The sequence below is a fragment of the Chiloscyllium plagiosum genome, unplaced genomic scaffold, assembly GCF_037043375.1.
Source record: "Chiloscyllium plagiosum isolate Xiang-an unplaced genomic scaffold, Cpla_swu_hap1 HiC_scaffold_45, whole genome shotgun sequence".
NCBI lineage: Eukaryota > Metazoa > Chordata > Chondrichthyes > Orectolobiformes > Hemiscylliidae > Chiloscyllium > Chiloscyllium plagiosum.
In genome coordinates this window covers 35801724-35816037 of record NW_028270183.1, presented here as the reverse complement: position 1 = coordinate 35816037, position 14314 = coordinate 35801724, and the positions used below count along the sequence as shown (strand labels likewise).

Here is a 14314-nt window from a genome sequence, read left to right as displayed (position 1 = left end):
GATGGTTAGTGTTTGACATGAACAGCTGCAGTCCCAACACTGACCCCGTGGAACTCCCCTTGTCACCAGCTGTCATTCATTAAGATGACTCCTACTCTCTGCTTTCCGCCAGTCAGCCAATCCTCTATCCTTGCCCTTAATAGCATAGGCTCTTATGTTATATAGCGGGCACCTTGTCAAAGGCCTTCTGAAAATCCCAATAGGTTACGTCCATTGACTGGTTTTCTAACTTGCTTACACCCTCCTCAAAGAATTCTAACAGATTTGTCAACAATTATATTTCCTTAATGAAGCTGTGTTGATTGAGCCTTATTTTACCTTGCACTCCACAATCTCATAATTAATCATGGTCTTTAAAATCTTATTAATGATTGAATTCAGGCCAATCAGCCTATAATTTCTCATTTTCTGTCTCCTTCCCTTTTTAAACAGAAGTGTTACATCAGCTATTTTCCAGTTCTCTGGGACCTTCCCCAAGGTGATTCCTGAATGATCATCACCAGCACCTCTTCAATCACCTTAGCTATCTCGTTTAGAACTCTGGAGTGTAGTCCATCTGGTCTGGGTGAGTTATCCACTTTCAGACCTTGCAGCTCCTTCGTGACAAAAACAGAAATTGCTGGAGAAGCTCAGCGGATCCAGCAGAACCTGTGCAGAGAATCAGAGGGTTGAGTGATCCTTTGCCTGAAGGTTAACTCTGATTCTCTCCACAGATGCTCCCAGACCTGCTGAGCTTTTCCAGCAATTTCTATTTCTGTCTGAATTACAGCATCCGCAGTTCTTTAGATTTTTAACTTCACCTTAATGATGGCCATTACACTCAACTCCTAACTCTCTTCAAGTTCTGTATGCTGTTGTGTCTTCCAGTGTTAAAACTGATGCTAAGTAGCGATTCAGTTCCTCCACCATACCTTCCTTCCCCATTATTACTTCTCCAGCCTCATTTTCCAGTGATCCTATGTCCACTCTTGCCCTTCTCTTACCTTTAGCTATCTAAAAAAAACTTTCAATCTTCTTTTATATTACTAGCCAGCTTACTCTCATATTTCATTTTTTTATCTTTTTTTTAGTTATCCTCTGCTGGTTATTAAAGGCTTCCCAATCTTCTGGCATTCCACTAATCTTCACCACATTGTATGCTTTTTCTTTTGCTTTTATGTTCTTCTCTTATCAGCCTTGCTTTCCCCTTGGTTTGCTTCTTCTCCCTTGGGATGAATTTCAGCTGTGCCTTCTGAATTACTTCCAGAAACTCCTGCCATTGCAGCTGCACCATCTTCTCTCATTGGTTTCCTTTCTAATCACTAGAATGCTCTCCCCACTGAAAGGTCAATCATTTGGCCAGGCTCATTGACCAATACAAGGTCCAGTATGGTCCCCTCTGTAGTTGGACTATCAACATACTGTCTCAAGAAACCTTCTTGGATGCACTTGACAAATTCTACCCCATCTAAGCTTCTTGCTCTAAGGGAATCCGAGTCAAAGAACACAGAAAATTACAGCACAGGAACAGGCCATTCGGCCATCCAAACCTGCGGCGATTCAGATCCTCTGTCTGAACCTGTCACCTGTTTTCGAAGGATCTCTATCCCTCTGTTCCCTGCCCATTCATGTATCTGTCTAGATACATCTTAAATGATACTATCGTGCTTGCCTCTACCACCTCTGCTGGCAATGCATTCCAGGCACCCATCACCCTCTGCGTAAAGAACTTTCCACCCATATCTCCCTTAAATGTTTCCCCTCTTACCTTGAGATTGTGACCCCTAGTAATTGAGTCTCCCATTCTGAGAAAAAGCTCCTTGCTATCCATCATGTTGATACCTCTCATGATGTTGTAGACCTCAATGAGGTACCCCTCAACCTCCATCTATCTAATGAAAATAATCCTAACCTACTCAATCTCTCTTTATAGCTAGCACCCTCCATACTTGGCAACATCCTGGTGAACCTCCTCTGCACGCTCTCCAAAGCATCCACATCCTTTTGGTAATGTGGACCAGAACTGTACGCAGAATTCCAAATGTGGCCGAACCAAAGTCTTGTACAACTGTAACATGACCTGTCAACTCTTGTGCTCAATACCCTATCCGATGAAGGAATGCATGCCATATGCCTTCTTGACCACTCTACTGACCTGCTTTGCCACCTTCAGGGTTCAATGGACCTGAACACCCAGATTTCTCTGCACATCAATTTTCCCCAGGGCTTTTCCATTTACCATATAGCTCGCTCTTGACTTGGACCTTCCAAAATGCATCACCTCGCATTTGCCCAGATTGAAATCGATCTGTCATTTCTCCGCCCACCTCTATAATCTATATTCTGCCATATTCTCTGACAGTCCCTTTCATTATCTGCTCTCCACCAGTCTTAGTATCATCTACAAATTTGCTTATCAGACTACTTATACCTTCCTCCAGACCATTTATGTATATCACAAACAACAGTGGTAGCAGCATGGAATCCTGTGGAACACGACTGGTCACAGTTCTCCATTTTGAGAAATTCCCTTCCACAACTACTCTGTCTCTAGTTGCCCAGCCAATTCTTTATCCATCTAGCTAGTACAACCTGGACCCCATGAGACTTCAATCTCCATCAGCCTACCGTGGGGGACCTTAACAAACACCTTACTGAAATCCATGTTTATGACATCTACAGCCCTTTGCTCATCAATCAACTTTGTCATTTCCACAAAAAATTCTACTAAGTTGGTAAGACATGACCTTCCCTGCACAAAACCATGTTACCTATCATTGATAAGCCAATTTTCCTCCAAATAGTAATAGTTCACTTCCCCTGCACTCTATCCCCAACAGTGTTCACTCCCCCTGCACTCCCCCCGACAGTGTTCACTCCTCCTGCACTCTATTCCCGACAGTGTTTACTCCCCCTGCACTTCCCCCGACAGTGTTCACTCCTCCTGCACTCTATTCCCGACAGTGTTTACTCCCCCTGCACTTCCCCCGACAGTGTTCACTCCTCCTGCGCTCCCCACGACAGTGTTCACTCCCCCTGCACTTCCCCCGACAGTGTTCACTCCCCCTGCACTTCCCCCGACAGTGTTCACTCCCCCTGCGCTCCCCACGACAGTGTTCACTCCCCCTGCACTTCCCCCGACAGTGTTCACTCCCCCTGCACTTCCCCCGACAGTGTTCACTCCCCCTGCACTTCCCCCGACAGTGTTCACTCCCCCTGCACTCCCTCCCCGTCAGTGTTCACTCCCCCGACAGTGTTCACTCCCCCTGCACTTCCCCCGACAGTGTTCACTCCCCCTGCACTCCCCCCCGTCAGTGTTCACTCGCTCTGCACTCCCCCCACAGTATTCACTCCCCCTGCACCCCCCCCCACAACATTCACTCCCCTTGCACTCCCCCCGACATTATTCACTCCCCTTGCACTCCTCCCTACAGTGTTCACTCCCCTCCACTCCCCGGACAGTGTTCACTCCCCCTGTGCTCCCCGCGAGAGTGTTCACTCCCCCTGCACTCCCACGAGAGTGTTCACACTCCCTGCACTTCCCCCGAGATTGTTCACTCCCCCTACACTCCCCTCAACAGTGTTCACACTTTCTGCACTCTCCGGCAGTGTTCACTTCCCCTGCACTCCCCCAGACAGTGTTCACTCCCCCTACATTCCCCCCAACAGTGTTCACTCCACCTACATTCCCCCCAACAGTGTTCACTCCCCCAACACTCCCCCCGACAGTGTTCACTCTCTTTGCACTCCCCCCGACAGTGTTCACTCCCCCTGAGTGTTCACTCCCCCTGCACTCCCCCATAGTGTTCACTCTTCCTACACGCCCCCGACAGTGTTCACTCCCCCTGCACTCCCCAACAGTGTTCACAACCCCTGTGCTCCCTCCAACAGTGTTCACTCCCCCTGCACTCCCCCGACAGTGTTCACTCCCCCTGCACTCTATCCCTGACTGCATTCACTCCCCCTGCACTCCCCCCGAGTGTTCACTCCCCCTGTGCTCCCTCCGACAGTGTTCACTCCCCCTGCACTCCCCCCGAGTGTTCACTCCCCCTGTGCTCCCTCCGACAGTGTTCACTCCCCCTGCACTCCCCCCGAGTGTTCACTCCCCCTGCACTCCCTCCGACATTGTTCACTCCCCCTGCACTCCACCCGACAGTGTTCACTCCCCCTGCAAACTATCCCTGACAGCGTTCACTCCCCCTGCACTCCACCCGAAAGTGTTCACTCCGCCTGCACTCTATCCCTGACTGCGTTCACTCCCCCTGCACTCCCCCCGAGAGTGTTCACTCCCCCTGCACTCCCCCGACAGTGATCACTCCCCCTGTACTCCCCGGATAGTGATCACTCCCCCTGCACTTCCCCCAACAGTGATCACTCCCCCTGTACTTCCCCCAAGTGTTCACTCCCCCTGCACTCTCCCTGACAGTGTTCACTCCCCTGCACTCCCCCCGACAGTGTTCACTCCCCCTGCACTCCCCCCAACAGTGTTCACTCCCTTTTCCCACACCCAAGAACAGCATTGTCTCTCTCTCCCTCACCCAACAGTGTTCACTCTGTTCCCTCACCACCTGACAGTGTTTACCTTCCCTCCCTCACCACCTCAGTGTTCACTCTCCCTCCCTCACGCCCTTACAGTGTCTTCCTGTTCCCTCAAACCCTGAGGTGGTCACCTCCCCTCCCACACCATCGAACATTATTTTATCTCCCTCCCTCATCCCTGACAGGGTTCACTTCTCCTCCCTCACCACCCAACAGTTTTCACACCCTCCCCCCCCAAACCCGAGACAGTGTTCATTTCTTCTCCCTCAATCTTCAAGTATTCACCCTGTTCCCTCAACACCCTGACAGTGTTCACTCCCCCCCTCAACTCCTAACAGTGTTCTCTCTTCCAGCCTCATCTCCAAGTTTCACTCACTCTACTTCAGCCCAATAGTGTTCACATCTTCCCGACCCCTGACAGAATTCAGTGCCTCTCCCTTAAATCCCAAGTCTTCCCCGCCTCCCCTCCTAGTGTTCTCTCCCACTTCGTCACCCTGTAACAGTGTTCAGTGCCTCTCCCTTAAATCCCAACAATCTTCAATCCCCCTGTCCCCACTCCCCATCAATGTTCACCTATGTTCATCATACTGCAACAGTGTTTACTGCCCCTCCCATAACCCCTGACAGTGAGGGAGGGGAGGTGAACACAACCGGGAGGGTGAGAGAGGGGGAGAGAACACCATCAGAGGTGAGGGAGGGAGGGAGACAGAACACTGTTGAGGGGGGATTTTGAGGGAGGGGTCTAGCTCTGTTGGGTGTGATGGAGGGGTGTAGATACTGTCAGTGTTGGGAAAGGTGGTGAGGGAGGGGATGTGAACAATGTTGGGAGAGTGAACACTGCTGCAGTGTTCACTCAGGTGGAGGTATATATTAGCACTAACAGGAAGGATTGATGGCACCATTTAAAACAATGCAAGCTACTAAACTGAAAGAAAACCTTAAGCGGTGCGTGTTCATTTGATGACAGAAAAGATGGTGTCTCTGCACTAGAATTACCTCAACAATTTACCTCCCAACTTTGTCCCTGCATCCGTACTGAAGCTGGCATCAGAAACAGAAAGGCTCCTCTGTAAAATGTTAAGTTGGTGGATTAAATCACAGTCAGTTTGAGAAGCATGTTTTCCAACACTGACTAGAAAATGTAGGCCTTGACACAGCTCAGTGGCTGATCCCACACTTTGCTGCTGTCGCTGATCACTCTCTAGGCTGTGAGAGCTCCTGTGACAGAATTTAAATGAAACTCAGAAGTTAACAAACTCTCATCCAGCCTTAGACAGGGAGGGAATTTAATCGGCTCTCAACCCAATAATGGATAACATTGGAAAATTGACACTTACTGTTATTCTTCATCTGTAAGAGGTCCATCCTGAAATCAGCCAGTGAGACTCGCAACTCATGGAACATCTCTAGCACTGGAAGGAAACCAGAACTAGAAAATCAAATTTCAATTTTTAGTGAGATTCTGGCCATTTTCATCAAACTATAGCTAGAGACACATTTTAGTTTGACAGCCTGATTCATCTATTAATATTTTTTCTGGTACTTTACTTTGCTTCATCTGATGGTTTTTGTGTCATTAGTGGTTTTCTATATATGTATTAGCTTACATACAGCAGTTATTCCAATTCTATTGAGGCAGATACCTTGAAGTTTATTTGTAACACTACTTTCAAGGCTACCATGGTGACTCAGTGGGTGACAGAGTGGCTCAGTGGTTAGCACTGCTGCCTCACAACACCAGGGTTCCAGGTTTGATTCCAGCCTCAGGTGACTGTGCAAACTCCACACAGACATTCTCCCCGTGTCTGTGTGGGTTTCCTCCGGGTGCTCCGGTTTCCTCCCACAGCCCAAAAATGTACAGGTTGGGTGAATTGGCCATGCTAAATTGCCCATAGTGTTAGGTGCATTAGTCAGAGGGAAATGGGTGTGGGTTACCCGTCGGAGGGTCGATGTGGACCTTGTAGGTCCGAAGAGTCTGTTTCCACACTGTAGGGAATCTAATCTAACCTAATGTCAGACCTAACCTATAGTGTGGACTCTGCGCATACTGATGTTACTATACATCACACACGCATAACAAACTTCATTACACTGACAGAGTGAGTGAATGCAAAGTAGGGACATGTTATACTGGAACTCATATTGTGCAACTGTCTTAAAGATACAGGCCTGGATGGTCTGGAATCTGCCATAATACAATAGATTTTACAGCATATGCAAGAAAACTTTGAACTGATTCCCCAAAGAATACAATGTGTTACACATTGTCATAAGGTTCTCTGATTTCAAATCAGCCCTGGGCAGCCGTAGAGTCCAGTAAGGTGATGGGTCACCACTGTTGGTGCACTCTGACCTTATCACCTGTCTCTACTCTGGGTTGAATCTTCCAGTTCTGAAGGAGGTAAGGAACAATGTAGGAAGGGTATTTAATAAGAGGAGAAAATGTACTAGATCCCCACTACCTCCCCCCACCCCACCAACAGAATTCAATCCTTGGTAGGAGAGCCCATACTTGACTTATGCTATAATTGAGACCTTTAAGTAACAAATTAAGGTCCAATTAACTCTCTCAGGCCTGGTCTAATTAACCCAGCCTTCCAGAAGCTGTAAGGGTGCAGGCCGCTTTTTGACTGGGATCTTCAAGCAGAGGTATTCGGTGCCTGCTTGAGGGCATTATGTCGGGTGTGAGATGAGAGCATCTCTGAGAGTATCTGCTCTAATGGACAGGTGTGGGATGGTTCAGACTGTATGCACCTCCGATGGAACTGGAGGTTTCTGGGATGTATTTTGATAAGATAACTTCATGTACTATTAAAGATACAATCCTGCTTTAGGAGTAATTTTACTAAATCAGCATGACAAACTGAAAGCCTAAAATAAAAAGAAAAACTCGCATTTAGACAACACCTTTCACAACTACATGATCGACAATCAGTAATGATCTTTTAAAGTGTGGTCAATGCAGTGAAGTTGGAAAAGGGAGAGTTAATTTGCATACTGTAAGCTCCAACAAATAGCAGTGTGTTAAACCTAGATAATCTGTTTTTCTTTTTTAATGTTAGGTGAGAGATAAATATTGGCCATCACATCAGGGAGAGTTCCACTGCTCTTCTTTGCCATGGGATTATTTTTCAGATCCTCAATTCTGAGAGGCTTGACAACTATTGTTTAATATTGCAGCTGAAAGGTGGCATCTCCTGACAGTCAGCACTCCCTCAATATTGCACTGAGAGTAGGCAAAAGTGAGGACTGCAGATGGTGGAGATCAGAACGGTGCTGGAAAAGCACAGCAGGTCAGGCAGCATATGAGGAGCAGGAAAATCAATGTTTCGGGCAAAAGCCCTTCCTCATTCCTGATGAAGAGCTTTTGCCTGAAACGTCGATTTTCCTGCTCCTCGGATACTGCCTGACCTGCTTTGCAGCACCATTCTAATCATTGCACTGACAGTGTCAGCTTTGAATCCTGTGCTTCACACCTGGCAAGGAACAGGGCATTGTATCTCAGTTATGACGAAGAATGACTGACCTCTAGAAACCATATTTTGATCCTATTTTGATTTCTCCTATTAAAATTAGTAGGACTTCCAGGTTAGCCAGAATATTTGTGGCATGAATCATGGTAAGTGAGGGAGGTCACAGAGAATTGTCTGCCCCCTTTCAACCTACATTTTTGCTGGTTTCAGTCAAGTGTGTGTATAGATTTAGCTGTTTCACTCCTGCCTATTTAGAAAGTTCCACATAATTCTCTCCTGCACTGCGTAACAGAGTCCTTCTGTACTTTGAAGAAAGGATTTTCCACAGTATTAACATTTGAGCCTTGCAATCCATTCTAACTTCACAATGAAAGAGGAATCTGGATGGTGTTTACCAGAGAGCCTTGGTCTGAAAGAGCATCTGGCTCAGATGCAAAAGTCCTGCTTGTTCTTAGTACAGTAACACAGAATAACTTCGTGACATCTGTTGTGTTTTCAATACACTTCAAAGTGACTTTCCACAATAGTTACAGATGGATAAGCAGTGATGACAATTTGTATTCAGTATACATGTGAGCAATTCACAGAGACTGGCATGTTCACATTCACTTCAACCAAAAGATGAGAAACACAATGGGCTATGTGGCCCTTCAAACCTGCTTTGCCATTCAATCAGGTCATACCTGATCTGAATATAAAACAAATAACTGTGGGTGATGGTGGTCTGAAACAAAAATAGAGAAACTCGGTAGATCTGGCAGCATCTGTGGAGGCAAAAAACAGAGTTAACATTTCAAGTCCAGTGACAAAGTTCTGATAAAGCGTTACTGAATTCAAAGCATTTTCTGTTTCTCTCTCCACAGATGCCACCAGGCCTGGGTTTCTCCAGCACTTTGTTTTTGCTTCATACCTGATCCGATATGGTCTTGATTCACAACCCACTCTATCTCCTCTAACCCTCACCTCTATGGTTGATCAAAAAAAAAATGTCTTACTAAGTATTCAGTATATTCAATGACTCAATCTTAATTACTCTCTGTGGAACAGAATTCTAAAGATGAATAAGCCTTGAAGATAAGTTCCTCATCTCCATCTGAAATGGGAGACTCCTTATTTTGAAATTGTATCTCCCAGATCTAGATTACAGCACCAATGTTCAGTACCAGTCATGAGTCCTCAGTTACTTAGTTAATCAGTTACTACATCTAAATGCAGCAAGATCCAGGCTTGAGCTGATAAACTGTAAGTGGTGAGTAACATTTGCATCACACAAATGCCAGGTAATGTCCATCTCCAATAAGAGAGTATCTTAGTATTTTCCCATGACATTCAATGGCATTACTATTACTAAATTCCCCATTATTGACATTCTGGGGATTAACACTGACGAGAAATTGAATTGGCCATATGAACATGGTGGCTGCCAAAGTAATTCAGATACTGGGAAAAAATATCTACCTCAAATTTAAAATTAACAACTGATCCTGCCTCCACCGTCATTTGTGCAAATGAATTCCAAATATCTATCACTCTTTGTGTGTAACATCTCTCCTGAAAAGCGTGGTCCTAATTCTTAGACTATACCCCATTGTTCTAAAATCTCCAACCAGTGGAAATAGTTTTTCTGTATCTACTCTGTCCTTTCTTGTTAATATCTTGAAGACTTCAATTAAATAACCCCTTAACCTTCTAAATTTTTGAGAAAACAGGCCTTTTAAAAAAAAATCTCTCCTTATACATCCAGCCCTGAAGCCCAGGTATAATTTTTATAAGCCTATGCTGTACTCCCTCCAAGGAATCTGTATTTCCTAAGATGTGGTGCCTAGATCTGCTCACAGTGGTATCTAACTGAGGTTTTGTATAAGTGAAGCATAACTTCTGCATCCTTATGCTCCAGTTCTCTAGATATAAAGGCCTCCATTCCATTATTTTCCTTGATTATTTTCTGAACCTGTTCGTGACATTTTAAAGATCTATACCCTGAACCCCAAACTTTTTGTGCATCCACTATATTTAACTTCATGCCATCTAGAAAGTATCCTGATCTATCCTATTTCAGTGCAAAATGGGTAACACCATACTGACCTCCATCAGCCTATTCATTTAGTCTATCAATATCTCAATGTAAATTTATGCTGTTATCTATGCTATCTACAACACCAATTTACTTGTGTCCACAGCAAATTTGGATGTGATTTTCCATGCTATTAACTAAGCCATTAATAAATAGTGTGAATAACTGAGGGTCAAACAATTATCCCCTTGGAACATCACTGGCCACATCCTGAGTGCCTACCTATTATAGGCGATATGCTGGAGATTAGAGGGCTTTTGCTTGAAACATCGATTTTCCTGCTCCTCAGATGCTGCCTGACCTGCTGTGCTTTTCCAGCACCACACTCTTGGCTCACTACCTACCTACTACCCCTAGTTTCTGCCATCTAACACTCAACCAATTTTCCTAGCATATCAGTAATTTTCCTTCAATTCCATGGGTTTCTACCTTAGTTAACAGTCTTTCATGTGGGATTTCTATCAAATGCCTATGAAAGTCCATGTAAACAACATCCATAAACATTCCCCTGTCCACTGCCTTAATCACTTAGAATCATAGAGTCCTAGACATGTACAGCACAGAAACAGACCCTTCGGTCCAACATGTCCATGCCGACCAGATATCCGAAATTAATCTAGTCCCATTTGCTAGCACTTGGCCCATAACCCTCTGAACCTTTCCTGTTTCTATACCCATCCAGATGCCTTTTAAATGTTGTAATTGTACCAGCCTCCATCACTTCCTCTGGCATTCCAAACATGCACCACCCTTTGCATCAAAACGTTGCCCCTTAGGTTCCTTTCAAATCTTTACTCTCTCACCCTAAACCCATGCCCTCTAGTTCTGGACACCTCATCCCATGGAAAAACCTTGTTACTTACCCTATCCATGCCCGCCATGATTTTATAAATGTCATAAAGGTCACTCCTCACCCTCCAAAAATCATTGAATTTGTCAGGCATGACCAACCTGTCATGAATTCATATAGGCTACCCCTAATTAACTGAAAAATTTCAAAGTGTTCAGTTACCTCATGCTTGATTATAGACTCCAATAATTTCCCAACCACAGATGTTCAGCTAGCTAGTCTGTAATTGCCTGGTTCTCCTCTTTCATCTTTAAGAAGCGGACTCACATGTGCAATTTTCCAATACACAGGGGTGACTTCTTTATCTAAGGAACTCTGAAACATTACAGTTAAGGCATTTATAACATCTCCTCTACTGCCTTTAATATCCTTGGATGGAATGTCAGGTCCCAGGAATTTGTTATTCTTTAATTCCATTATTATTCTCACTATCCAATGTTTTACTTACGTCAATTGTATTCAGTTCCTGTTCTAGATCCACTATTAATTTCTTTAGGACTTCCGACAAGGTATGCACTAAATGCTGAGGCAAAGTAATGATTAAATGTGTCTGCCATTTTCCTGTAGTCATTTTCCTGTAGTATTTCCACTTTCAGTCTTTTGTGGGCCAACATTGCTCCTGACCAACCACTTTCCTTTTGTCTAACATTAAAATTCCTTCTTATTGATTTTGATGTCCCTGGCGGATTTCCTTTCATAATCCCTTTTATAGCTCTGATAAGCTGCTTTATGTCCTTTGGTAGTCCTTGTATCTTTCTATTCAGAAGGATCTGTGCTGCTTTTGAAATTTTGCAAGCCTTTTCTTTTAATTTTATGCTGTTCCTCATTTATTCAGTTGTCCATGGCAGCTTTATCGTGAAGGCGAAATTTTCCCTCTCAGGCATATAAAGTGGTTTTGTACTGAGCTAAATATTTCTTTAAATACCCTTTGCTTTTTCTTCAGTTGTTTTACCCATTAGCAGATTTTCCCAGCTTACTGTGGAATTCTCTATCTTAACTCATTAAAAACAGCCTTATCTAAATCTAAAACTCTGTGCTTACAAACTTTACATTGAACTTAATCATGTTACAATCATTATTTGACTGTCGTACAATGAGGTTACTAATTAAATTCAGCTCATTGCACATACCTAAATCGTGTATTTCTTGTCCCCTTGTTGCACGTTGCTGTAAGAAACTGTCCAGGGCACATGCCAGAAATTCACAACTTTTTTGATAAGTGCTTGTCTGTCCATCCCAAACCTCTATTAATAATATTCTGGCTTTGCTACATAGTTGCCTAATTTCTGCAGATATGCAATCTAGCACTTCAGAACTGCTGCCAGGGTGTCTGTGCACATCTATTACAGTTTTAGATTCTTTACTGTTCCTCAGTTCTACCCATATGGTCTCCACTGAATGCTTTCCCCTTCTTATCTTCTCCTGCACCACTGAAATAATTTTGTTTCTTATCTGTAAGGGTACTGAACCTCCTCTGCCATTTTCCCTTGTTGTTCTGTAAATTTTAAACCTGGTCTACATGGTTCCCAATCCTGACTTTTCCTGCAGCAATGACTCTGTGTTGGCTACTATATCACAACATCTAATTTGATTTTGTGGCTGCAGCTCATTTCTTTTATTCCTTAAGCTCTGTGCATTCATATATAGAACTCTTATTTGGGCCATATGCTGTAACCTGTCCCTCAGCACTGATGCTTTACTCATCTGTTTATTGTATTTCTCTTACAGTTTAATCAATACTCATCTTATAGTTTTGCCACTAGCTGTTATACCTGAAGTAGAATTTCTGATTGCTTCTTTACTCACTATCATATTACTAGATTTTGAAACAGTATTGTCTTCTCCAAGCCTTCTCCCAATTATTAGTTGAAAGTCATTGTGAACACCCTATTTAGTGATTCCATTAGGACACTGGCTCCAGATTGGCTCAGGCGGAACTCAGTCCAATGGTACAGTTCCTTCCTGCCCAAATACGGATGTCTCTCATGGAAAGCAACAATAGCAGCAGCCAGATCAGTGGTATTACAATTAGCTTTGTTGTACAGCAGGGAGGTTCAAAGTGTATACAAGCAGTAGTGAAATCAAACAAGGCCCTTGAGAAGCATAAAAGATGCAGAAAAGAACTTAAACAAGAAATTAAGAGGGCTAAAAGGGGCCATGAACTGTCCTTGCATGTAGGATTAAGAAGAATCCCAAGGCATTTTATACATATATTAAGAGTAGGAGGGTAACCAGAGAAAGAATAGGTCAATTCGAGGACAAAAGGAGGGAAATGTGTGTGGAGGCAGAGGAAATGGATGAGGTCCTTAATGAGTACTTCACATAGGTAATTATCAAGGAGGACATGAATGATAGTAAAAATAGGGAGAGGAATGTTGATATTTTGAGTCACATCAATATTAATAAAGTGGTGGTGTTAGGTGTCTTGAAAAACATGAAGGTAAATACATCTGCAGAGCCTGATGATATCTATCCCAAGATACTGCAGGACTCAAGAGAGGAGACTGTTGGGGTACTCACAGAGATCTTTATTATCCTCTTTAGCCATAGGCAAGGTTCCAGAAGACTGGAGAATAGCCAATGTTTTAAGAAAGGTAACATGGATAATCCAAGAAATTACAGGCTGATAAGTCTTATATCAGTGATAAGAAATTATTGGAAAAGATTCTTAGGGATAGTACTTACTTGTATTTGAAGAAAATGAACTTATTAGGGATAGTCAGTATGGTTTTATGTGGGTAGGCTTGTCTCAAAAACTGGTTTGAATTTTTTGAGAAAGTTATGAACATGATTGATCATATTACAGCAGTGGATGCTCTCTACAAGGATTTTATTAAAGCATTTAACAAGGTCCCTCATGGTAGCCTGGACCAGAAGATTAAGTCACATGGAATCCGTGGTGAGTTGGCAAGGTGGCTGCAAATTTGGCTTAGTCATAGATATCAGAGGTGGAGGGGTGTTTTTCTGACTGGAGCTCTGTGATCAGGAGTGTTCCACAATGATCAATGCTGAGACCTGTTATTTGTAATATATCTAAATGGTCTGAATGAAAATGTAGGTGGTCTGATTAATAAGTTTGGAGATGACACGAAAATCAGTGCAGTTGTGGATACTGAGGAAGCTTATCAAAGGACAAAGATCAGTTAGAAAGTTAGGCAGACAAATGACAGATGGCATTTAATCGGACAAGTGTGAGGTAATGCATTTTGGGAGATCAAATGTAAGAGGAAAGTATACAGTAAATGGCAAGACTCTTCAGAGTTCTGATTTTGAGAAGGATCTTTGGTGCACATCCAAGTGGAAGTTGCAACACAAGTGGATAAGGTGATAAAGAAGGTGTATGACAACCTTGCCTTAATCAGTCAGGGCACTTAGTATAAAAGTTGGCAAGTCATGTTG

General features: G+C 43.7%; 1 protein-coding gene across 1 annotated transcript in view; it reads right to left on the bottom strand.

Annotated features, from left to right (window-relative positions):
- Nucleotides 1-14314, bottom strand: part of LOC148136470 (uncharacterized) — a 132628-nt gene that overhangs the window by 36585 nt on the left and 81729 nt on the right. Inside the window, exon 12 of the mRNA XM_087983274.1 lies at nucleotides 5856-5930. Within this exon, the coding sequence (XP_087839400.1) occupies nucleotides 5856-5930 (75 nt within the window). The remainder of the gene's footprint in view (nucleotides 1-5855; nucleotides 5931-14314) is intronic.